This window comes from Cnephaeus nilssonii (assembly GCF_951640355.1).
Source record: "Cnephaeus nilssonii genome assembly, chromosome: 5".
NCBI classification, from domain to species: Eukaryota; Metazoa; Chordata; class Mammalia; order Chiroptera; family Vespertilionidae; genus Cnephaeus; species Cnephaeus nilssonii.
The window spans coordinates 74,249,030-74,274,161 of NC_137076.1; the positions used below are offsets into that span (position 1 = coordinate 74,249,030).

Genomic DNA, 25,132 nt, shown 5'->3' on the forward strand with positions numbered 1-25,132 from the left:
AAGTGACAGAGCCAAGAGGTTGAACCCTGGAGTCTCTAAACTTCGATGGGCACCATTAAGACCAGGGGTTCCAAACCTTAAGCTTGCTGTTCCAGTTTTTCTTGTCAAAGGAGGGGCCCCCATTTCACTCACACCATTGACTTATTTCTCCGCTGACCCAGGAGGAAGAGCCTGGTGCCTCGTGCCAGGACCAGGCTGTTACAAGTGATGGTGCACCAGTTTGGCGGAGGGACCAGGGCGCACGCCCGTGCGAGGGGGCAGGCTGCTCAGCGCCTCGAACCTGGATCCCTCCGAGGCTGGCTCTCAGCTGCCAGGCCAGAGCCCCCCCGCTGCGGCCAGAAACCCACGAGGGGCGCCAGCAGCCAGGGCCCGCACGGCCGCCGCCGACCCCGAGGCCCGGGAGGCGCTGAATGAAGGGACGCGGCTCTGACGGACCGAGGCGCGCGGGCCCCTCCGCTGGCCGCCGGGCTGCCCGCCTCCTGCCCGGCCCCGGCCCCTCGGCGCGCGGGGCTCCAGCCCGAAGGCCGCCCGGCGGGCCGCGCGCAGCCCCGAGGCCGCCGCCTCTGGCTCGGGGCCCGCGCTCGGGCCGGGCCCGCCTCTCGGCGGTTTTCGCTTTCGTTTTCCTGCCGATATAATTGAGGAAAATGAAAGCGGCCGTGGTCCGGGCTGGCGCGACGGCCACCGGGGCGAGGGGCGCGGAGCGCGGCGGCCTCCCGGAGCCCGGAGCCTGGAGCCGGGGCGCAGCCCGCGCCGGGCGAGGTAAGCGCAGCCCCTTCGAGGTCGCCTCGCGGGCTCCTCCTTGCGGACCCGACAGGCGGGGCGCCCGGCAGTCGTCGCCTGCCGCGGGCTGGGAGGGCTCGGAACTCCCAGCCGGGCTGGGAGGCTGCGGGGAGCTCCGACCCACGGGCCGAGGAGCCGGCAGCCCGGGGTCGGGGTGGGACGCGGCGAGGCAAGCCACGGCTCCCCGCACCCGCTCCGGTCTGGTAGAACCCCGAGCCCCCTTCCCCCTCCAGCCCGGGTTTCGAAAAAGGAAGCAGGAGGTGGGAGCCTGTGAAGTGCGGAGCAGAGAGCCTCACCTGAGCCCAGCGGGAGGAAGGAGCGCATCCTTGGCCCTTCTCGCCTGTCAGAGCCCCCCGCTTCCCCACGCGCTGTGTCCCTCGGCCGTTCGCTTTCTGCGCTTCTCAGATCTGGTGCACCGGGGCGTCCCTGCGGGGCCCTCCGAGGGTCTGGCAGTTACCCCCTCCTGGTCATAGGTTTGGAGAGCAGCTGGGCCAGGATGCCGCCCCTCCCCCGGGCCCTGCAGGGACCCCAAACCCAGGGCTGGCATAAATGGCCAAGGATGGAAGCACCCAGGGACCCAGTTTTTCCCAAACCAACGCAGCTTTCCACTGCGTCTGCCCGCCAGAAGGGTGAAAGACAAGTGCCCTGGTCTTTGTCCTTAGTCAAATCTACCGCTCACTCCTGATGTGAAAGAATTGGGCGCCACCTCAAGGCTGTAGAGACAGCCCCTGACCTTGGGGTGTTCCCCATCCCCTGGCAAGAGAAGGTATGTCAGCTAGCTGCGCGCTAGGCCAGTTGTGGGGGGCAGGCAGAGAGATGAGGCACTAGGTGCTGAAAGCAAAGTGACAAGTCTACAGGCACTGACTTACAAAAACGGACAAGAACCCACTTTTTGTAGCCAAGAACCCCCCCTTCTATTCTGCTTTTGTCTCAATAAAAAGGAATTCAGCTTAATTACTTGGATCTGATCATAAGACCCATTACTGAGACAAAACTGGAACGTCCTTAACTTTGAAAATAGCCATCTGAATTTGATGAGATGACTCAATGCCCTAATTTTTAAAACATGGAGTCCCACCCCAGAAGGGCGGTGTTTATTACTTTTAGAAAATACTGTCTTTATCGTGAGCCAGAAAGTCAGATCGCCGCTTTTGTGACTAACCTCCTCTGAGCTGTTCCTTTTCTTCGGAGTCTCCTAAGGCCCCTCTCTCGCTCCCTCCTATTAAACTAAAACTTAACTGTCATGGATGGTTCTCTTTCCTCTCGAGGGGAACCAAAGTGTGCCACCCTAAAATATGCCTTTTGGGATATTGATTTTCCTTTTGGAGAAACGAAAAGTTCACAAAGAGCCTTTGATCCTTTCCAGCCTACATGAATTCCGATAGAAAAGCCTGCTTCCGGAAGCGAAGCCTGGCATACTGACCTCAGTGTGTTCACCTACACATATGAGTCAGTGTGGCAGACTGGGAGAAACCCAGCAAAGCCTGTTTGTTGGACTCCCCTCTGCGTCCCATTGTTTCAGGGGTAGCCCGGCCAGAATTTGTTGACAAGTTTGCTCTTTCTCATTTACCTGTGAATTGGCTACTTTCCCTTTGAAATCCTAGACCCCTGCCTCCCTCCCCCTCGTTTAGAAGGGCATATAAGCCTCAACTGCCCAATGCATCCTCAGTCTTATATTCTTTTTTTTTTTAAAATGTTTTTATTGATTTGTTTTTTAGAGAGGAAGGGAGAGGGAGAGAGAGAACTCTCAATGATGAAAGAATCATCGATTGGCTGCCTCCTGCATGTGCCCTGACCAGGGCCTGAGCCCAGGAGGAGCCTGCGACCTAGGTACATGCCCTTGTCTGGAATTGAACCCAGAACTCTTCAGTCTGCAGGCCAATGCTTTATCCACTGAGCCAAACTGGCTAAGGCAGAAGTTTGTTCATTTTTATTGGCCAATAATGCTCCATCATATGGATTTACAGCATTTTGTTTATTCATTCATCAGTTGATGAACATTTAGGTTGTTTCTACTTTGGGGCTATTATGAATAATGCTTCTATGAGCATTTATGTATAAATTTTTGTGTGAACATATATTTTTCATTTCTCTTGGGTAAAAAATTCTTTTCTAAAAATATATTTTTTTTTATTGATTTCAGAGAGGAAGGGAGAGGGAGAGAGAGATAGAAATATCAGTGACGAGAGATAATCATTAATAGGCTGCCACTGGGGACTGAGCCTGAAACTCGGGCATGTGCCCTGACGGGGAATCAAACAACTGTGACCTCCTGGTTCATAGGTTGACACTCAACTACTGAGCCATGATGGCCAGGCTTGGGTAAAGAATTCATATATATATGAATATATATATATATATATATATATATATATATATATATATATATATAAAAGTTTCCCCCTTTCACTTTCTTTTTCTTAAAAATATATTTTATTGATTTTTTACATAGAGGAAGGGAGAGGGATAGAGAGTTAGAAACATCAATCAGCTGCCTCCTGCACACTCCCTGCTGGGTATGTGCCCCCAACCAAGGTACATGCCCTTGACTGGAATCGAACCCGGGACCCTTGTGTCCACAGGCCGACGTTCAATCCACTGAGCCAAACCAGTTAGGGCTCACTTTCTTTTTAAAAAAATATATTTTTATTGATTTCAGAAAGGAAGAGAGGGGAAGAGAGATAGAAGCATCAATGATGAGAGAGAATCATTGATTGGCTGCCTCCTGCACACCCCTCACTGGGGATAAAGCCAGCAACTTGCACCTGGTCATGTGCCCTGACCAGGAATCAAACCATGACCTCCTGGTTCATAAGTGGATACTCAACTACTGAGTCACGCCAGTCGGGCCCCCTTTCACTTTCTTGATGGTGTTCTTTGAAGCAAATTTTTTTTTTCCAATTTTGTTGAGGTCCAACTGATCAATTTTCTCTTTTTTTTAAAAAAATATTTATTTTTATTGATTTCAGAGGTGAAGGGAGAGGGAGAGAGAGATAAAAGCATCAGTGATGAGAGAGAATGATTGATTGTCTGCCTCCTATAGGCCCCATACTGGGTATTGAGCCTGAAACCTGGGCGTGTGCCCTGACCAGAAATAGAATAGTGACCTCCTAATTCATAGGTTGATGCTGAACCACTGGGTCACACTGACTGGGCTAAGAGCTTTCTAGTTTTAACTCTTACTTTTTAAAAATCCTCACATGAGGATATTTTTTATTTGTTTTTGAGAGAGAGGAAAGGAGAAAGAGAGAGAGAGAGAGAGAGAGAGAGAGAGAGAGAGACATTGATTGGTTGCCTCCTGCATGTGCCCTGACAGGGGCTGGGGAACCTGCAACCCTTCGGTGCACAGGCTGATGTTCTAGCCACTGAGCAACACCAGCCAGGGCACTCTCAGATATTCCTGATCAGTCTCCCCAGAGATTTGTCTATTTTTAAAGAAATGCTTTGGGTTTTGTCAACCCACCTTTATTTTTTTGTCCTCTGTATCCTCTCTTTAATTGGTTCTTCCCTTATATTTATTATTTCACCTTGTTTCCCTGGTTACATGCTGCTTGTAATAGATGCAAACAGTGTAGTAGACACTCATAAAGTTAGATAGGAAAGGCCACTCCTATTTTCTGTAATCCCACTCTATAGGTAACCTTAGTTACCAATTTGGTGTGTTTTTCTGGACTCTTTTTTCTATCCTTACACATTTTTCTACAACTTTCTAAACTATGTAAGGCATGAACCCCTTTCTGTGGTATTCTCACACACACACACCCATTACAATGGAATGGCATAATTTATCAATTTTTTCATTAGTGGGCATTTAGATTGAGAATCTTGTTTTTTTTAAATAGTGGAATATAATTCATTTGTGTTTATTTTGATCACTGATATGTGTGGCCTTCTTTCTACCATCTTGTTTTGCCATTTATTTATTATGGATTCTTCCTTTTTTCTTGTGATTTTTTTTCTGATTCATCAAGGCGTCTTTGTCCCCATTGCTTTTTATTTAGTGACTTTAAATTCTGTATCTTACCAGGAGCCCTCATTAAGTTCTTAAGCATAGACAAACTTATGTTTTCCTACAAATGCCCAAAATTAATCAGAATCTCGAACCTCCTTCCAAACATAAGAAACTTTTTAGCATGTTTTTAATTATCTTCTCCCCCACCTTTCTCCCACAGCCACATACACACACGGGTATCTGCCCAGAAATTATTGAAATAACCTGGAAGCTTCCCATTGTTATTAACTCTTCATGCTTCAAAATACAGTTTCCTTTTTCTATTTTTGAAATCTTTTCTTAACAGTTGCATTAATCTTTAACCGATTGGTGCAATGGCCTATCATACCAGGATAGGAGGGCTTCAACATTTCTTTTAGCGTTTTCATTGGCTTACGGAACATTTGTAGTTATCTGTGTCTCGCGAGTAATGCTTCTCCCGGCCTCTGATTTCTCAAAAGCACACAGTAGAGTCCATGCTATTCTAATCCTCACTTGACCTTTGCTGGCACAAACACGTTCTGAAATGTTTGCAAGTGCTGAAGTCACTTCCTCATATTTTACTGAGTTTCCTTTAACTAGGTTAAGAAGTGCAATGTCGGGCTGTGGAGACTTAACACTAAGTGAAGATTTGTGTCATGGCCCTGCCCCAGGGTCCGAGACTGGCTGCCGGAGTATGAGCATAGCTTTGAAAGTTCACCTGCTGAATATGTTACACTAAAAAGCTTAACATTTTAACATTGCTCTTTATCTTATTTATTAGGTGAGGGTGAAGTTAAATGGGCACTCTGATAGTAAAATAGTGGTGCCAGTAACTTGGATGGTGTTTATCAAAAGCTCTTTAAAGTGTCCATACCTTTTATCCCAGTAATGCTACTTCCAGTAGTCTATCCGAAGATGTGTTTCCCACGTGAGGTTATTTCGGATGGTGCAGAGTAGTTCTAGGTGGAACATACCGCATTGTCTAACCCTGACTCGCGTGGTGAGAAGTTATTGCCCTTTTCCATCTTCTGATCCAGGGAAGGAGAAAGGTCTCAGCTTGGTGCTGGGCTGTCTTTAAAAGCCCTCCAAACCTTCCTCATCTCCCTTTTAATATAAAAGAATGAGCAAAGGGATAGCAGTATCTTAAATGTATTTTCACCACACTGTTTTGTTTTCCTTCGTATTTATTTTTCCAGTCGCCTTCATTTACGACTATGATGCCGGTTTTCCATTTACAACAGTAAATAAGGTTTGCTTTTAAAACACATTTACTTAAGGGAGAATGAGTTGATTTTAAAGAGAAATGTTAAGTATGGTACAGATGACATGTAATTACAGTGAACTAGTAATGGTGATGTATGGATGACTGAAATGTGCCAAACGTGGCCCCAAGGAATAATTACAGCTCCAGACAGATTTTAAATGGGGTGCCCTTATGTGTGGGCTGTTCCTCCCATGTGACTTCTGCTACATAACGTTGCCACTCAGTTTTCCAGCAAGAAGGAATTGGTTAAGTGATTTTGATGCCTTTCTAGGATAGAATACTGCCAACTATTTAAAAAGTATATTTAATGGCACGGAAAGATTATATACTGCTATATAAAACAAAGCTGGTTGCAAAAGAAAATATACACAGTACCTAAAAATTTTTAAAGAAATTATAGATATATAGATACACACACTAAAATTATTGGAAAAAAAGATTGAAAGAAAATATTTCCAAATAAATTGTCTCTGGATGGTTGGGACTACAGGAAATCTTTGTGTTTTTCAATAGTAAACATATGTCACTTTTGTCACCAGAAAAACAATACATACATACATATATCTGCTTTTTAATTAACCTGTTCCAACCCTAACTGGACTACCTGGTATTTTGCAATCTGCAGGCACTCCTGGGTCTTGACATGCTCCTAGGTCCCTGAGGCCTGACTTAAAGCCACCTGGGGTTGGGGGTGGGGGTGGGGATGGGGTTAGGGGTAGGAGGAGCAGTGCCTTTAAGACTTGCCTGTCACCCCTCAGTAGACTCCAAAGTACTTGGTGGGTATATGTTTATACTTTTGCAATAAAACTGGAAGAATGTATATAAAATGCTCTGGAATCATTTGCATTGCCTTTTCTTCTCAACAGACCTATTAGGCAGGACTAAGTCAGGACGCCATGTTTTCAGTAGGTCTGGGTCATTACATAGGAGTGGAGTAGATGCTGAGAGAAGGTCTCCTAGTTTCTCATTTATTATCTTTCTTTGATTTCTGTATTATTTCACTGACCATGAAATTTCAACATGTTGGATATCATTGTGGCTATGCATCAACTGGGTTGGAGATGTGTGTATTTAAATTTGGGCACCTCGTTTCCAAGATTATGAAATCTCTTTGTTTGGAAGAAAAACATGTTCACTGCAAGGCCTAATGCTTGGCAGAAACAATTGCTACCTTTTGCCCGGTAGCAGTTCCCAGGCTGTTACTTCTGAGAGCTTGTTTCTGGAACCCCTGGACTCCTTTGTGGGGATGGGGCTGGCAGGCCCCTGGTAAGAGAGTCCTGGAGTGGTCTATAGTGGTACAGCTTCCTCCTTCTACGGAGGGCGCTGGGCTCTGCCCAGGATAAGCCAGCCATGTCCTGAGCCTGGAAGACGCCTGATATTGCACTCAGGTAGCATCTGCCAGGTTGCAGCAAGACCTTTGACTAGTTGACTCTTCCCCTCCTTCAACGCCTCTCCACTCCGACTGCCATTGCTGTGGTTCAAGCTCTCACACTGCTTGCCTGGATAACACAGTGACCTGCAACTGGTCCCGGCCTCCCCTTCTCCTTACTTATAGTGTGTTTCTTCACAGAAGACAGCGTGTATCGGTCTCTTATTGCTGCTGTAACAAATCAAGGCTTCTCCAGCTTCTAGAGGCATCCTTCGTTCTTTGGCTATGGCTACTTCCTCATCTTTTAAACCCACCAGTCTTTTTCACGTGGCATCCCTCTGGCACTCCTCCTCTGTAATCACATCTCCCTTTGCCTCCCTCTTACGAAGACCCTTGTGGTGACACGGGGCTCACCTGGACACTCCAGGATAATCCTGCCATCTCAAGATGCCTCATTTAATCTTATCTGCTACGTCCCTTTGTAAGGGAGCATATGCACCGCTTCCAGGGATTCAGACATCAACATCTTTGGTGGGGGCATTATCCAGCCAGCCTCATAGTGAATCTTTTAAAAAGACTCCCAACCCCTTCTCCACCAGCCCCCTGCTCCCTCTCTCCCCACTCCACCTCTGGCTTGCAATTCGTGGTCTAGCCTGTGCTTTTTGCCAAGAATGCTTCTCCCCACACTCCATCCCAGGCCTTCCCGAGGCTTCAGACAAGGTCAGGCCTCCCTGGGGTGCTCTCTCAGGGACCTGTGCCATTCCCCCATCACACTTACCACAGGTTAACAGCTTTGCATTTATTTAGGTGATTGTTTGATTCATATGTGCTTCTCCCATGTTATTAAGTATGCTATGCCAGCTGGGGCCAGGTCTGTTTTTGGCCCATCACTGCATCCCAGCGCAGTGCGTGGCTGTGGTAGGTGGTTAGTAAGTATTGGGGAAACCTGGGCACGAATGAATAATAGAACGAATGTCATCACTCTCTATCCCCTTTATCCTGCTTTGTCATCTGCACAGCATTTGTCACCTCTTCTGTCGCCTCCCTCCACCAGAATGGAGGCTCCAGGAGAGCAGGGGCTTTGTGTTTGAGCTCATGCCTCTACTCCCAGGTCCCAGAGTCATGCCTGGTCCAAGACAGGCACTCGACAAAAATTTAGGGAATGACTCATCAGCGGGATGCTCGGACTCTATCGCAGTTTCACATCTGAACCCTCTTTGAAGATGGTTTTATCAAGGTCTTCATTTTCATTATCTAATCTAGCTCAAGAATTGGGCAAATTGGCAGAGATCTAAAATATTCACCTGTTTTTGTGATAATTCAGTGAGTTAATAAATGCAAACCATTTGGCAGAGCCCTGTGTAAGAATTTGCTGAGCCCTGTATAAGAATTTGCTGCTGTTAAGAAATACTTGAGCTCTTCATAGCTGAGAATTTCTAGTGTGTCTGTTGCAGCGCTGAGGTGGGATCCCAAACACAGAACTGAGTGACTTCTCCTGGCTCTTGCACCAGGACGGGACGCAGTCTTGCAGTTGCTTGAGGAAGCTCCCAGGCCTCAGGTGGGCAACTTGAGCCATAACTTCTGCTTTTTCTTGTTTTGCCTGCAGATGGCAGCACGCCCTGGACTTCCCTGCACTGCAGGCAGACCTGGGGCTGGACAGCAGGGAACCGAGAAAATGGACTCCCTTCTCCTGGAGACATGAATGCCAACCACCAGCCATGGGTGAGTTTGGAGCTTGACCAGAGTTTTCCTCTTTTCTGTTCTGCGTTATTTATTTATTTTTAATTTGCACTCGGATGTCGAGTGTGACTCGACACGGTTAGCATTAGAATAAAGGAATCGAGAAAAAAAGCAAGCGAGTGCAAAGGGTTAACATAGGGGTTGGTGTAACCACGCATGTTGGATTTTGAGGTAGTTTGTTTACAAAAACAACAATAACAGTATTACCAGAAATATTACCAGAATGTTGCAGAGGGGATGAGGGGTCAGGGGTCATCCTCTGCACTGGGAGTGTGGTGTCCCGCCCCTTTGTCATCCAGGGCGGAGGGGCCCACCCAGAACAGTTCCCTTTAGTTCAACAAACGTGTGGGAGCTTGTGGTCCTTCGAAGTTCCAGCTGTTTGAAAATTAAAGGGACAATTTCTTTTTTTGTGTAGAAGCAGAATTGCACTCAAAAAGATTACCTACTATGAAGTTAAAATCAAAAGGTACCATATCTAGTTCTTCATAACACTTGAGTTTTCTCAGTTTTGTCTCTTAAAATCTTGTTTTAAAAAGCATTAGAAAGCAGTATGTGTTGGTTCTGAGGTCTCGTGTGAAACAATGTGGAATTAGTTTGGTGGAGGCTTGTGCAAGGACTTTTTTCCAGATGTACTTAGCGGGTGGGCGGGGGAAGTGGAGGCCTGGAGGAGGAACTGGGCGGGAGAGTCCGGGTCACGTGGGGCACGCATCTGCTGTGGGTTCAGCTTCCCCTTGGCCCACCCTCGTGGCCACAGGGCCCTGGCCAGTCGTGGCACGGTTATTGCTTGCTATCTGGGTGCTGTGCCTCACAGTTCAGTACCTCTGTGTCCGGTTTCACTCAGCTTCTGACTCACAAAGCTCTGGTATTGGGCTGTTGGTTTTTAGTAAAAGCAGGTGTGGAAGGACAAATCGGCCCCCGAGGGACGTTGATGGGCACACTCCTAAAAACATTTCCGGGCTGTTTGTTGTGTTTTTTTCTTAAACACCAGTTAACAGTTTTCAGTTTAACTGTGTGTTCCTTCCTGAAGTCTTTACGTGAGGCTAGTGTTTATGATTTATTCTATGCCTCATTTTTAGGGCGTTGCTCTACTTGTCAAGTCTGGGTTGGAGATAGAGATGATTTTTTTTTTTTTCCAACACAGACCAAGCACGAAGAGATAGGAATGACTTGAATTCGTCTCCAACTTATTTCTATCTTTCATTTCCTTCCCTCGGGAAATGGAGGGAATATTTGGGGGCATATTAACTTCAGTCAGCAGGGATTCGTGAGTATTATTTAGTACCTAATGAGTGGAGACACCCTCAGAGAAGAGGCTGTTGCCCTCTAGGGCCACATGTTCTGGTGGGAGAATCAGAATTTGGTTTCTGGGTGGGTCCTGGAAATTTTGGGGAAACACTTTACAAGGTATATGATTGTCTGACCACTATGCGGTACACCTGAAACTAATAGAAAATAATATTGAATGTAAACTGTAATTAAAACATAAAATTAGCCCTGGCTGGTTTGGCTCAGTGGATAGAGCGTCAGCCTGTGGACTGAAGGTTCCCGGGTTCAATTCCAGTCAAGGGCATATGCCCAGGTGTCAGGCTCGATCTCCAGGAGGGGGCATGCAGGAGGCAGCCGATCAATGATTCTCTCTCATCATTGATGTTTCTCTCTCTCTCTCTCTCTCTCTCTCTCTCTCTCTCTCTCTCTCTCCCCCTCCCTCCCTCTCCTTTCCTTTCTAAAATAAAAAATATATATATTAAAAATAAATAAATAAAATTTAACAAAGAAAAGAAATCTAAATTTAAAAAAATCAAAAAAGTGTTTTCTTCCTGTTAACATGCCACATGTGCATGGCAGAGTACCCACTTGTGAGTTCCCAGAAAAGCCCACGGCAGGGAAGACTGTGGGGCCTGCTCCTGGTGGGGCTTTAGTAACTCAGATGGGAGAAAAGAAGGTGGTGGTGGTTCCAGGCACACAGCTCGGCGGGGGGAGGCGGGGGAAGGCGGGGAGGGGTGTCAGGAGGAGGAGCCCAGAGGGATCACACTGAGTAGGTTGGGAAGACCCGGTTTTGGTTTTGGTAGTGGTAGGATATGATTATCAAGCCAAAATAATTTGACTTAAATATCATCAAGAATGGAAATAAAGACTTTTGAACAGGAGGACAAGCTTCCTGTTTAAAGTAGGGACTTTTATCTCCATTTCACACCTGAGAAAAGCAGTGCTTTTATATTGTCTTCTCAAATAATTCTCAAAGGTCACACAGCTGCTGGAGGTTGGATCCGCCAGATCCCAGAGTCCACACACACGCTCGGCCTGTGTTATCTGCGGAGCACAGGCGGGTCTTGGGATCACCAAGGCTTCACCCAGCTCTGACCTTTTGTGACCCTGAGAGTCTATCCAGGACTGCATTGTTTGTCAGCATCACGCCCCGTGCTAACCGGGCCGGGGGAGAGGGGAGACTTTGGGTAAGTCACTCCCCAGTCTCTCCGAGGCCCTGAGAAAGCAGGGCAGGAACCCAGCCAGACCTCCATGGTCTGCACAGCAACAGTCCAGACAAGTCACACACGCGGCAGAGGCTGCCGGGGAGTTTTGGAGCTACAGGTCCCTGGACAAGCCTTCCCTCCGAAGTGGAAGCCGCAGGGCTGATCGCAATCCGGGCAGGATGACAGCGCAGCTGCAGCCACCGCACAAGCTGACTCTTGTTACTGCCCTGATCTTCCAGCACAGGCAGGAGAGTGTGTGTGCTGAACTTTTCCATTCATTCCTTTGTTCATTCCTTCACCGAATATTCCGCAAATAGTTAAGCACCTGCGGGCTTACAGCAACAAACAAAACCCGAGCCCCTGCCTTCATGGAGCTTATGGTCCCATCTGGGAGACAGTGCTTAACAGTGTCAGGGAGCAGTGGGTGCTCCGAGGAGGAGCAAAGCAGGGAGAGGGCACAGAGACAGGGCAGTCCAGGAAGACTTCTCTAAGGAGGAGGTGTTTGAACAGAAACCTGGTGAAGCCAGGGAGCAAGCCATAGGAATGTCTGTTCCAGGCAGAGGGGACAGCAATTCATGGCCCCGAGATGGGGTGGTGTGGGGTGCAAGAAGGAGACCAGTGCATCAGAGAGTCAGGCAGGAGGAGAGTGGGAGGAGCAGAGGCCACAGAGGGAGGAGGCACTGGCCACCCAGCCTTGCAGGCCACCGTAGGAAGATAGGATTGTGTTCTTGCCCGGCCCTAAGGTTTATTTGAGACGTGTTCCTGGCTGCTAGGCCTCTAAATCTGCAGCCTTCCCAGAGAGCCTTTGGATCTACCCAGCGTCCTTCTATACTTAGCCTCTCTTCTGGTGCTGTTAGTCACCAGCAGTTCTGTTGTCTTCGACCAGGAGCCCCCATGCAGAGCCTCGTGGGGAGGGGAGGGGGACCAACTACATTTAGAACTGAAGGTTGACCCGCTTAGAAGTGAAGTACAGTTTGTGTTTAAGATTAGAAAAGATGTACTTGGGTATTATACTAAAATGTTAAAATGTTGGTTGGAGGGGCCCCACCTTGACCATTTTTGTCTCCCCCCTCACCTGCCAGCTGAGGGCCTAAGCTTGACCTTTCGGGTCTCACCTGTAGAATTTGGCCAGCCATGGCATTCCTGCCCGAAGGGAGGGGAAAGGAAAAAAGGACTTCTCATCTCACAGGTCTCTGGTTCTGTGGACAGAGTCTACAGAATGTTCTTAAGGGGATTAGGAATATTCTGCAAATTATGTCCAGGGGGTTGTGTTTTATATTTATATTATGCAGCCCCCCCCCCGACCCCCCCCCACCCCCATTTTTGCTTGCTCTCAAAACACTTTTACATCTGTCCTTGATGTGTATAAAGTAACTCTGGCACAGTGGTTTAGAGCTTGGGAAAACAAGAGCCGGTCCACCTTCACTAACCATGTGACTGGGGCCTGTTCCCCTGACTTCCCTGTTCTTCCAATTTCCTCATCTGCAAATGGAATGGAAACAGTACTTACCTCAAACGCCATTCTGAGGGTAAACGTGCCGATGCACCCAGCGCAGGGCCTGGCTCCGAGTAAAACTTCTTGCATTTATTCCCCTTGAACGGGAAGGAAAGCCGAGACCAGGGAGGTTAAGTGACTTGCTTAAGGTCCTGTGGAGAGTTAGAGGAAAAGCCAGAAATTGAAGCCTTGGCTCAAGGGGTCCTAGGCCAGGGTTTTCCCCCTGGAGTTCATTTTGGTCTCCAGGAGAAAAATGTCAATGTATACAGACAGTTCTATCTGAGTTGAACCCTTTGGCAGCTGCTTTTGACTTTTGTAGGGCTTGGTGGTCAGGGCTTCCTCAGCACACACGACCCTTAGTCCTAGGCAGTAGGAGGCCCCCGGGGAGGGGCTTCGGTGGGGGCTCTTCGGTTTGTGAGAGAGAGAGAGGTTGGGGGTGGGGTGCTTCCAGCACTCCCCACCTTTGCTTGGTGCTGGTCAGATCCTGTACCACCCTTCCCGCTCACCCCCGCCACGGGCCATCACAAAGCCCATACCTGGGGGGTCGGGGGGTTGGGACAGGCTTGCAGGTGGCAGGTGGGCACTCTGAAACTCTCTATCCCAGTGCCAAGCCGGGCCCTCCCTCTGGTGGCTCAGATCCTTTGGATAAAGGGACCTGACTTTTGCCCTTCGGGGCAGGAACACAGATGCCCTTTCCAGCTGCCCTGCTCACCCTGTCACCTGAGGATTGTTGCCACTGGTCTTAGATACACAGTGGTGCCCCCGCTCCTGGCAGGTTAGACTTAAGGACTCCCCCGTGGGTTTTCCCCGGAGATGGACTGCGCTTAGCATGTTGCTGCAGGCAGTACGGGCCAGCGAAGTCCACAGTCAGGTAGGCTGGGTTGGATCCCAGCTCTGCCTCTTTGTGTGTGGGTACATGGGTGGGGGTGTGCTTGAGAAATTATTCAGCCTCTTCAACTCTCAGTTTCTAAATCTGTAAAAAGGGAACAAAAATACCTGCCCCACAGATTGACAGCATGAAATAAATAAGGTGCCCTGTGCGAGCTGCTCAGCATGTGCCTGGCCCGTGGGAGCTATTTTCATCATCCTTGCCATGATTATGAAGCATATCAGTGGACCCCACCAGCGTGTGGGTGGAAACAGCTCTCACGTGCCTCTGCCGTGACGTAGGAGCCCAAATGACTGAGCCAAAGTGCTCAGGCCTCTTTGCTTTATTGCCGTTTGCAGTCATTTCTGTTGTCCAGGGTGGATGATTAAGCTGCTGTTGTGTGATGCCATGCTATTTATTTCCCGGCTTCTTTTCTTTTACTCAATGTTCTTGAAAGAAAAAACTTGTTATATGGCTAAAAGGTAGGAGGGTTTACTATACTAAGAGTTTTGCATGTATTATCTTCTTTAATTCACATAACAACCAAATGAAGAGACAGAGAGGTTAAATGATGCCCAAGGCTGCACGGCTTTCACGCTGCCGACCTGGCCTTCACAGGTCCAAGTCCAGAGCCACCCTCACCCTGTGCTGCCTCCCTCCCCGGGGCAGTGGTTGACCTGGTGGCCTTGAGGCATCAGGTAGTCTGCTCCACCCCCCAGCTCCCTCTCTGGACTGAGCTATGTCACAGAGGGGAACATCTGTCCTTCTTTCTTATTTACTTTTATTTTTTTAGGAGAAAACCACTTTAATTGAAAAATAAAGCAATACTAGTACATCTCAGATAAAACTTTTTAACAACATAAACTGTAAGTTGTTAAAGAAATCGCTTTCCTAGGTGGTACTGTGAAATTTTGGTATCAAACTATCAATACAATTTCCCTCCTTTATCCTGACTCAGAAAAGCGTAACCTATGAACCAGGAGGTCATGGTTTGATTCCCGGTCAGGACACATGCCCAGGTTGCGGGCTTGATCCCCAATAGGGGACATGCAGGAGGCAGGTGATCAATGATTCTCTTTCATCTTTGATGTTTCTATTCTCTCTCTCTCTCTTTCTCCCTTCCTTTCTGAAATCAATAAGAATGTATTTAAAAAAAATAAGAACCTTCTCATGAATTTAAACTGTAAATCTGTAAAGCCTATTCCTATTCCTATCCCTAATACACTGACAAGAGGGGGGATTTTAACATTTCCACACTGAGGAGTTCCCAGATAATAGCAGATGAAGCCAATATAGTTCCTGTCCTACTTTAGAAGCTTCCCAGAGACACCGTGGGCCTCCATGTCAGGGTCTGCAGGGACAGTGGCTTCTCCCTTGGTCTTCTGGCAGTGTCCCCTGGAGGCCAGCCGTCCACCCTCAAGAGTAGTCAGGGCCCCAGTTTCAGAGTCCTGGGGTGGGCACGAGGACAGTGAGGGTCATGTCCTACCGCAGTGTGGGTGCCAGGGCCTTCTGCCGTGCTGACTGTGGTGTCTGGCATCCAGTGCCAGTGTAGCCAGACATCATCCTGCCTGCTGTGCCGCCGAGTTGCCTGACCACAGCTGGCTCCTTCCTCACAGGTCCGCATCCACCTGGCTCTGGGAGCAGAGGAAGTGGTCTGTGGGCCACCTGCGTCCCTGGAGGGGCTGAGTGACCATGTTAGGTCTGGCCTGCAGTCCCTGGGGTGAGAGGTAGGGGTGGATCTGCTCTAGCCACTGCAGCCACTGGGGGGTTATCCAGGGTCCTCGAAGCCAGAAAACTAATATACCCTTTGGTGGTAACTTCATTCAGCAGGCATTGATTGAACACCTACTGTGTGCCTTGAGAGACCATGTGAAGGAGGCCTCAGATGTGAGGCGGAACAGGGCTGGGTCCGGCGGGCAGGGCCGCCAGTGGCCACCAGGGAGCTCCGCTGCTCTCAGGGTTCCAGGCTGGCAGAGGGGCCAGTCTGGCCGTGTTGCTGTTAATCTGAGCAGCTGCCATGACAACCAGGAGATAAATACTGAGGTTAAGCAAAGCCTGGAGCAAGATTAGGTGTCTGGATAGGGTGGGACCTGTACTGTGATTTGGAAAGCCTTAGGCCAGTGGTTGGCAAACTGCGGCTCGCGATCCACATGCGGCTCCTTGGCCCCTAGAGTGTGGCTCTTCCACAAAATATCTGTGCGATTGAAACGCACAGTGCGATTGAAACTTCGTGGCCCAGCCCTAACCGGTTTGGCTCAGTGGATAGAGCGGCGGCCTGTGGACTGAAAGGTCCCAGGTTCGATTCCGGTCAAGGACATGTACCTTGGTTGCAGGCACATCCCCAGCAAGGGGTGTGCAGGAGGCAGCTGATGGATGTTTCTCTCTCATTGATGTTTCTAACTCTCTACCTTCTCCCTTCCTCTCTGTAAAAAAGTCAATAAAATATATTAAAAGGAAGGAAGGAAGGAAGGGAGGGAGGGAGGAAGGGAGGAAGGAAGAAAAAGAAAGAAAGAAAGAAAGAAAGAAAGAAAGAAAGAAAGAAAGAAAGAAAGAAAGAAAGAAAGAAACTAACTTCGTGGCCCATGCGCAGAAGTCGGTTTTTGACTCTCAAAAGAAATTTCAATCGTTGTACTGTTGATATTTGGCTCTGTTGACTAATGAGTTTGCCGACCACTGCCTTAGGTTACCAGAATCTTGTGGGTGGCCTATTCAACATGCTTAATTAGTTTGTTAATTAATTGATTTAGGTCCCACCCTATTCCAGAAAGGATTCAAAGTGACTCCAGCTGCAGGTGTCTTAGAGGGAGGAAGGTGTCCTAAGCTTGCTCTGAGTAAAATGTTGGGGTTTAGACGCTATGTGGGTCCTTTACCAGCTGCCAGCCCAGCAGTGTGCTCCCAGGGCTGGCTGCCTGGGGACACAGCTGTTGCTGCCAAAGCTGATTTGCAGCGTTTCTGTGATCACCTCCTGGCCCCTTTGCAACAAGTGGCCCCGACACCTTCCTGCCTTGAGGCAAATCATGTGACTTAAGAGAAGCAAATTTGACCTCAATTACCAGGTGCAAATATCAGTCACTGAGAGAAACCAGGAGGCCAGTGTCAGGTCGTTTCAGCCTTTGGCGTTAAATATTAAGAGTGCAATATTCAGGGTGTGATAAAGGCTGTCTCTCTCGGTTTATGATTTCCAGTAAACCAGAGGACTTCAAGGAAGGGCCAGGGGCAGGTGAGAGACTCCAGGCCTGGCCCTGCACTGAGCTGGCAGAGCAACTTCTGCAGGAGCGGGAGGGGCAGGAGTCAGGTCAAGGCTTCTCAAGGCTAGTCCTGTTCTACAGCAGAGCCAGGAGCCACGATGCCCCGCCCGGGAGGCAGGGCCACTTTCGGCACGCAGCCAGGCAGCTACGTGTACTCTCGGGGTGGCAGTACGGGAAAAGAAAGACATCTGTCCTCTGTGCTGACCGCTTTGCCTGCTTCCTGCTGGGTGCCACGCCAGCTAGGAGCCCTGGGCACATTCCTCTGTCAGCTGGGCCCTGGGCAGCTGGAAGGGCTGTCACAGCAAGCTGGAGGGGACTTCCAGCCCTGGGGCCTGCAGACACACGGGCGAGATTCCTCAGCATCGGCCACAGGAAGCTGTAGCAGGCAGCAGAATCCACCTTGTCCCAGGAAGGGAACTGAGGTCCTCTCCCGCCCTCCAGTGCCACGAGGGAGATCCTTCTGAGTTTTTCTGAGCACCTAATCCAACAGCAAAGACAGGAGACATACATCAAGTTGAGTCAGAATGCAGCAATAACAGCGCGCATTTGTCTAACAAATATTGAATGAACACTTTGCCTGGCATACAACCGTGAAAAGACAAGGTCCCTGCTCAAATGGAGCTGACAGATAGAAAATAATCAAACAAACACATAAATCAAATGTCAATGCCAGAAAAAAGTACTGTGTAGCAAATTAAAACACACTGAAATATAAGCAAGTGACTGAGTGACCACTTCAAATTGATGGTCAGGGACGGCCTCTAAGGAAGTGGCATGTAAGAGGATATTTGAAAAAGAAGATTGAGGAAAGGGCAGATGAATACCCATAAGGTTACCTGTCCTGAAGTTGTGGCAGGAGAGCAAGGGTGACAGGAGGTAAGGGAGAATGTTCTAGAACATACAGCATGTTTAACTAGATGCTTTTGGATTTGTGACGCTTGTTTTCTTATTTTCTGAACTAGAGGCCCAGTGCATGAAATTTGTGCACAGAAGGGGGGTCTCCTCAGCCCAGCCTGCACCGTCTCCAATCCAGGACCCCTCTGGGGATGTCCGACTGCCGGTTTAGGCCCGATCCAAGGTATGGGGCCTAAACCGGCAGTCGGACATCCCTCTCACAATCCGGGACCACTTGCTCCTAACTGCTCACCTGCCTGCCTGCCTGATCGCCCCTAACTGCCTCCCCTGCCAGCCTTATCACCCCTAACTCCCCCCCCCCCATCAGCCTGGTCACCCCCCCACCAGCCTGGTCACTCCTCATTGCCCCCCCTGCCAGCCTGGTCTCCCCCAACTGTCCCCCTCCCCACCGCCGGCCTGGTTGCCCTGTGCAGCCTGCTGTTCAGTCGTTTGGTCGTCCCTCACTAACCCCCCTGCTGGCCTGGTCGCCCCACGCAGCCTGCTGTTCGGTTGTTCGTCCGGTTGTTTTTGGTCGTGACGGCCCTTGGCTTTTTATATATTAGGATTATGCCCCACACATTCATCCAGTGAGTCTTCATTGAGTGCCAGCAGACTCTGCTGCATGGGGGTGGGACCAAGATGAATATGTCAAGGTCTCTTCTCAAGAGATGTTTAATCTGTTGAGAGAGTTAGGCCAGGACATCAAGACAGTGTGGTAAGTTCTGTGGGTGAGAGAATAAAGAGGGTTAATGGGAGCATGCTGAGGGCTTCCCAACCCCTGTGAGCATTGAGGGGAGGAGACACTGTCCAGTCAGGCTCTCTAAAGGAGATGCCACCTGAAGGATCTTGAAGGATGTGGTCAGGTTAGCCAGACAAAGGAGAGAGAGAGAGGCCTGTGCAGAGGTCTGGAGGAAGGGTACGCAGATGTGATAAGGATGCTGGAGGTGGGACAGAAAGCCAAGAATGCTTTGCTCTGGAGCCTGTACCAGACACTCAGAATAGCTTGTGGAATTAAGACTGATTCCTAAGGGGTCAAGTCCGCAGCAGCCAAAGACTTGGGGAAAGGACACTGAGGTTCATGAGCTCAGAGCACTCTCAGGGCCTCCCTTCCCACCGGGAGTCACTCCATGGGAGGACCAACTCACTCCACGCAGCCATTTCCCTGACCCAGGCACCCAGGTGGGAACATGGACATATTTGAACATCCATGTGAACACATTTGACTACCTGATTTTGGAGGGAACAAGCACTGAGATAAAACCTATTCATCTAGGAGTAACGATAAGGTTTTTTTGCATACCATCTTTGCAAGTCTCACAAGACTGTGACTCGCAAAGACACTGTTATCACACCCCTGGGAATGCATAATTTGATCATAAAGTAACAATCCTGTGTTCATTCCAGCCTGATAGGGAACATACGGCTTTCTCTCATTCTTTCCTCTTAACTTCTCCCCTTCTTTTGCTTCCCTCTCTCATCCTCAACCCCAGAGTCCCTGGTTATTTATTTATTTTTTTACACACTCATTACTCCCTCAAAACTCTCCAATATAGATAACAATACTTGATTACTTGGGAGTCACCTTAACCATTCATGACCTATTAAAACCAGGAAGTAAGCAGTAAGAGTCATCCAGAAAGAGAGTTTGACAGAGGGAGAGAGAAGACCAAAGTCCAGAATTAATTAACAGTTATTGAGGACTTGTCTTGCCTTACTGTGTTGAAGGCACTGTGCTAAGCTCACCACATTCTCTGTTTTGTTTAATCTTCCCCAAAGCTTTCCTATTTGTCCCTCTAGATCTGCTGTCCACCCTCCCCACCTGCCCTGTGCCCTGGAAGGATGCCCTATGGTGCACTGCAGTACTATCTACCTGGCTTCTGGCTTCTGGCTTCTGCCTCAGTTTGGCCAATGGGGAGTACTGTCAGGAAATCAGTGGACACAGACATTTATTTCCCTGGATCCCCATCAGGTCACTTCAAGCTAAGTGCATCCTCTCCTGGAGCCCACAGATCCTTCTAGACACCCATTCCAGCAGCTGCCAACTCTGGGTTCCACTGGGTGCCTGTTTCCATCCTTCGCATCTTCAGCTAGAGGTAGTATCAGCTCCCCATTATGCCTAGCCCTACCATGTTGGTTTCCTTAAATCTTTCCAGTCTGACTATGCCATCCATTTCCTACAAGACCCCGTCAGTATGATAAACCATATGAGGTAAGCACTGTGGTATCCCCATGGTAAGACAAGGAACCTGAGGCTTAGAGAAGTTTACTCACTTGTCCAGGAGCACACAGCTAGTGAGTGGTTGAACTAGGACTGAAATCCAGTGTATGTCAAGTCATTCTATCACATTGCTTCCCACATACTCAAGACCCCTCCCCCCAGACTCCACTAAATATTCACTTGCTCTTATATTTTGTTCCCTAATCCACAACCATTTAAGTGGAGCTAAAATTAAAAGTGGATGCTAAAGGTAGGCTTTCAAGTAAGTAGTGAGAAATGACTAGTGACAGTCTGAGATGGATAAAAGGCATAGAAGCTATTAAAGATATAGACCTCAGCCATAAAAATGAATGAAATCTTACCATTTGCAACAGCATGGATGGACCTGGAGGTTGTTAAACTAAGTGGAATAAGCGAGTCAGAGAAAGACAAATACCATATGACTTCACTTATATGTGGAATCTATAGAACAGAATAAATAAACAAAATTGAAATAGACTCATAGACACAGAGAATAGACTGATGGTAGCCAGAGGGGAGGGGAGGCTGGGGAACTTGGTAAAAAAAGGTGAAGGGATTAAGAAGTACAAATTGGGTCCTGGCCAGGTGGCTCAGTTGGTTGGAGCATCATCCTGTACACCAAGTATGTCAAACTCAAAGGCTAACATGGGCCAAATAAACAAAAGCTTCAATTTTCATAGAAACGTAGGTTTATTTTGATAGAGACATGATGAATACAAAGGGCTGAAATAAATGAGAAATCGTTAACATAAAACAATAGAACAAGTTAATAAAAATTAATTTTTTTCTTGAACATTAACTTATCAGACACTGAATAACTGCACAAATTAATAAGCATAACGCAAATAAACCTATTTTTCTTATTCTCCGAAAGCGAAATATTTCCTGTTGCGCACACCAAACAAGTCAGTAGAAGACAAATGACATGGCACTTGGCTGCTAAGATATTCGCTGCTAGTATTAGTGGAGAGAAATGGTGCGCCTGCACACGTAAGGTGTCTAAGGGAAATGAATGCGACATGATTATAGTAATCAGTCATTAGCAAACGTTGTAGTTCATTATTGATAATTATGTATAACAGGATATTGTAAAAATTAAGTTAGGAAGTTTTTATTAAAACATTTCTTACATACCGTTATACTGGCTGGGTCGCAAAAATATTTGTTGTGGGCTGCATGCAGCCTGTGGTCCGCGAGTTTGACATGCTTGCTGTACACTAAAAAGTTTGCAGGTTTGATTCCATCAGGGCACACACCTAGGTTGCAGGTGTGATCCCTCGTTGGGGCACATAGGGGAACTGATCAGTGTTTCTTGCATCGCTGTTTCTCTCTCCCCCACCCACTCTCTCTTACTTCCTCTCTCTCAAATCAGTAAACGTATCCTCAGGTGAGGATTAAAAAAAAAAGAAGTACAAATTGGTAGTTACAAAATATTCATGGGATATAAAGTACAGCATAGGGAATCTATATAATAAAAGCCTAAGCAGCCGTTACAGTGGAAGGACCAGAATGACCGGTCGCTATGATGCGCACTGACCACCAGGGGCCAGACACTCAACGCAGGAGCTGCCCCTGGTGGTCAGTGCGCTCCCACAGGGGGAGCGCCGCTCAGCCAGAAGCCAGGCTCATGGCTAGCGAGCACAGTGGCGGTGGCGGGAGCCTCTCCTGCCTCTGCGGCAGTGCTAAGGAGCAGTGAGCAGGCGGGTGGTAAGGAGCAAGGGGTTCCGGACCACAGGGAGCAGGCCTAAGCCAGCAGGCGGACATCCCCCAAGAGGTCCAGGACTGCAAGAGGGTGCAGGCTGGGCTGAGGGACGCCATCCCCCGCCCCCAGTGCCAGAATTTTGTGCACTGGGCCTCTAGTATAGTTAATAATAATGTATGGTGGCAGGTGGATATTTGAAATACCAGGGAAATCACTTTCTAAAGTTTATTATTTTCTAACCACTATACTGTATACCCGAAATTAATGCAAAATAATATTGAATATAAATTGTAATGAAGATTTAAAAACATTTTTTTAATGGGCTCAAGAACTTAGAAGCCTTCAGGGTCCATGCTTGCCACGTTTCTGTGCATTCTGAGGGATGGCGGCTTTGACATGACAGTCCTCTGGAGCCTGAAGTAAAGCTCTGAATTTGCCAAAGGCGTTGATTTGGGGCTGCCTAATTCTCCCCGACACTTATCTTTATTCTAATGGCCAGTTTTCATGCTTAGTTTGTGACACCCCAAGCACAGGGAAGAGGTTCTTTTTAGTTCTGAAACTGCTGATTCAGTTTGCATGAGGATATCACTTTTTAAGGAACTTTCAAAAACACCTAAAATTTAATTGTAGCCATAGTTTAGCTAGAGAATCCCTAGGAATTTTCTCCACTTCACAGCATTTACAGAATCTGATGTCACTTGGGGTTGGAGGGAGACTGGAGAGAAGGTCCAGGAGCCACTCAGCAGGCGGAAGGGCCTTTGCCTGGGACTGTACTAAGACAGTAAGCATTTGACTGTCCTCTTGATCGCATCTCTGGCCAGCCCTTCCGTCTTAGCTGAAAGAGACCATAAGAGGGCTGCTTCACATTTGTTTGATTATTGGTAAGGTTGACCCTTTAAAAAAAAAAATTTTTTTTATTGATTTCTGAGAGGAAGAGAGATAGAAACATCAATGATGAGAGAGAATCATTGATTGGCTGCCTCCTGCATGCCCCACACTGAGGATAAACCCGCAACCCAGGCCTGTGCCCTGACCGGGAACGGAACCATGACTCCTGGTTCATAGGTCGACACTCAACCACTGAGCCACACCAGCTGGGCAAGATTGACCCTTTTAAAAATCTTTTACATTTGTATTTATCATGGTAATTCTGTTCACATGTATGTTAGAAACTGTTAGTTGCTTTCTAATATCCATTCCCCTGTCTTTCTAAGTAACAAGTCCGATTTGTAGCTGAGCCCTTTATTATTTTACTCAAAGACTATGTTTCCCAGGCTCCCTTGCAGCTAGGTATGGCCATGTAACTGAATTCTGACCAATGAGATGGAAGTAAAAATATTGTGTGGGACTTCCAAGGAGACCCCTTGAAAGGAGAGAGGTATGCCCTTCTAACCACCCTCCCTTTCTCCATCCTATGTCCTTAAATGAGGGCATGATGACTACAGCTCTAGCAACCAATATGGACCATGAGAGCTGAACCCCAGGGATGGGGCACGATGAGCTGGAAGAAACCTAAGTCCCTAATGACTCTTGGAGCCACCATATCAGCCCTGGACTGACAACCTCTGGGACTTTCTTCTTCTTCTTCTTCTTCTTCTTTTTTGCATTTTAATTTCTTTATTGGTTAAGGTATTACATATTTGTCCTCATCCCCCCATTACCTTCCCAACCCCGCCCCCCACTCATGCCCTCACCCCCCTGTTGTCTGTGTCCACTGGTTAGGCTTATATGCATGCATACAAGTCCTTTGGTTGATCTCTCCCCCTTACCCCCACCCTCCCCTACCTTCCCTCTGAGAGAGAAATACACTTCCATCTTGTTTAAGCCCTGTTGTTTTCTGTTTTATGTAACCTAACCAAATTCTAACCAATACAAAATAAATACTCTAACTGTTGTATGTGTGTTTTTCCTGGAGCTTTTTAAAAAAATTACTGATCTACGTTTTTTACGTATAAAGGTTATTTCATCTCTGTGAATGTTGTGAATATTCTCTCTATTTTTACTTGCCTTTTTGATTTTGTTTATGAGTTTTATTTTTATAGTTTTGTTTTTAAAATAAACGTATTTATTTTAAAGTTGTTAAGTATTTCCAGACTTTTAAAACACTAATTGAACCTGGCTGGCGTGGTTCAATGGTTGAGTGTGGACCTAGGAACCAGGAGGTCACAGTTCGATTCCCGGTCAGGGCACATGTCCAGGTTGCAGGCTCGATCCCCAGTTAGACAGTGCAGGAGGCAGCCAATCAATTATTGTTTCTCATCATTGATGTTTCTATCTCTCTCTCCTTCTCCCTTCCTCTGAAAGCAATAAAAAAAAAAAATACTAGTTGCTTTTGTATTTGAAGTCCTTATCTCTCTTCAGATCAGACAAATATTCACCAATATTTTGCTAGGTTGTTTTTTTTTTAATGATTTCACTGTTTGTATTTGGTGTTTTAGCTCATTGGTGAGTTTGAATCTTCTGTAGGTCATGAGTTTCTATCCCAACTACTCTCCTGAGGTGCAGGACAGGAGGCAGCGTCATCTCTCATTTACGCCACCTGTCCTGGCCTGAGCTCAGCACACATACCCGCTCTGGGGTCACCTACCTGCTACCCAGGATGGTACTCTGGGCTTCTGGAACTTCTGTCTTTGCCACCCTGTGTTCGGCTCTGCTCCAGCTCAATTCTAATTTCTGTTTCCCTAGACAGGCCATTGACCGACTTCCCAACTCTCCTGGGAGCTTTTTGTTATTTTTTTCCTCTGGGAAGGTAATATGAAAAATTTTTAGACTTTTTTTTCCCCCAAATAGACACAAAGCTTTTAAAATTAATATTTTGTTTTCTGATAAGAGAAATAAACCATGTTTATCATCTAAAAAGTTGGAAAATACAGAAAAACACCAAGCAAAAGAAAAATAAAGCCAGAATCTATTACTATCACTTTGTAAACACACATAAAAAAAGTAAAAGCCCTACCAGCCCAAGAAGTGACCTCTAGCAACAGTGGATGTATATTCTTCCCAACTTTTATTCAGAAAACCAGATACAAAAGATATACATATGCATAATTGGATCATGCTGTATACCTTGTTTAGCAACTAGCTTTTTA

At 47.5% G+C, this 25,132-nt stretch overlaps 1 protein-coding gene across 5 annotated transcripts in view; it reads left to right on the forward strand.

Annotated features, from left to right (window-relative positions):
* The first annotated feature begins 256 nt into the window (after positions 1-256).
* The window catches only part of LOC307098988 (uncharacterized protein), a 65,501-nt gene continuing 40,625 nt past the window's right edge, over positions 257-25,132 (forward strand). For all 5 annotated transcript variants that reach the window (XM_079770191.1, XM_079770193.1, XM_079770190.1 and 2 more), the window contains exons 1-2: positions 257-759; positions 8,993-9,108. In XM_079770191.1, coding sequence (XP_079626317.1) covers positions 645-759; positions 8,993-9,108 — 231 coding nt within the window. In that variant the 5' untranslated portion in view covers positions 257-644. The remainder of the gene's footprint in view (positions 760-8,992; positions 9,109-25,132) is intronic.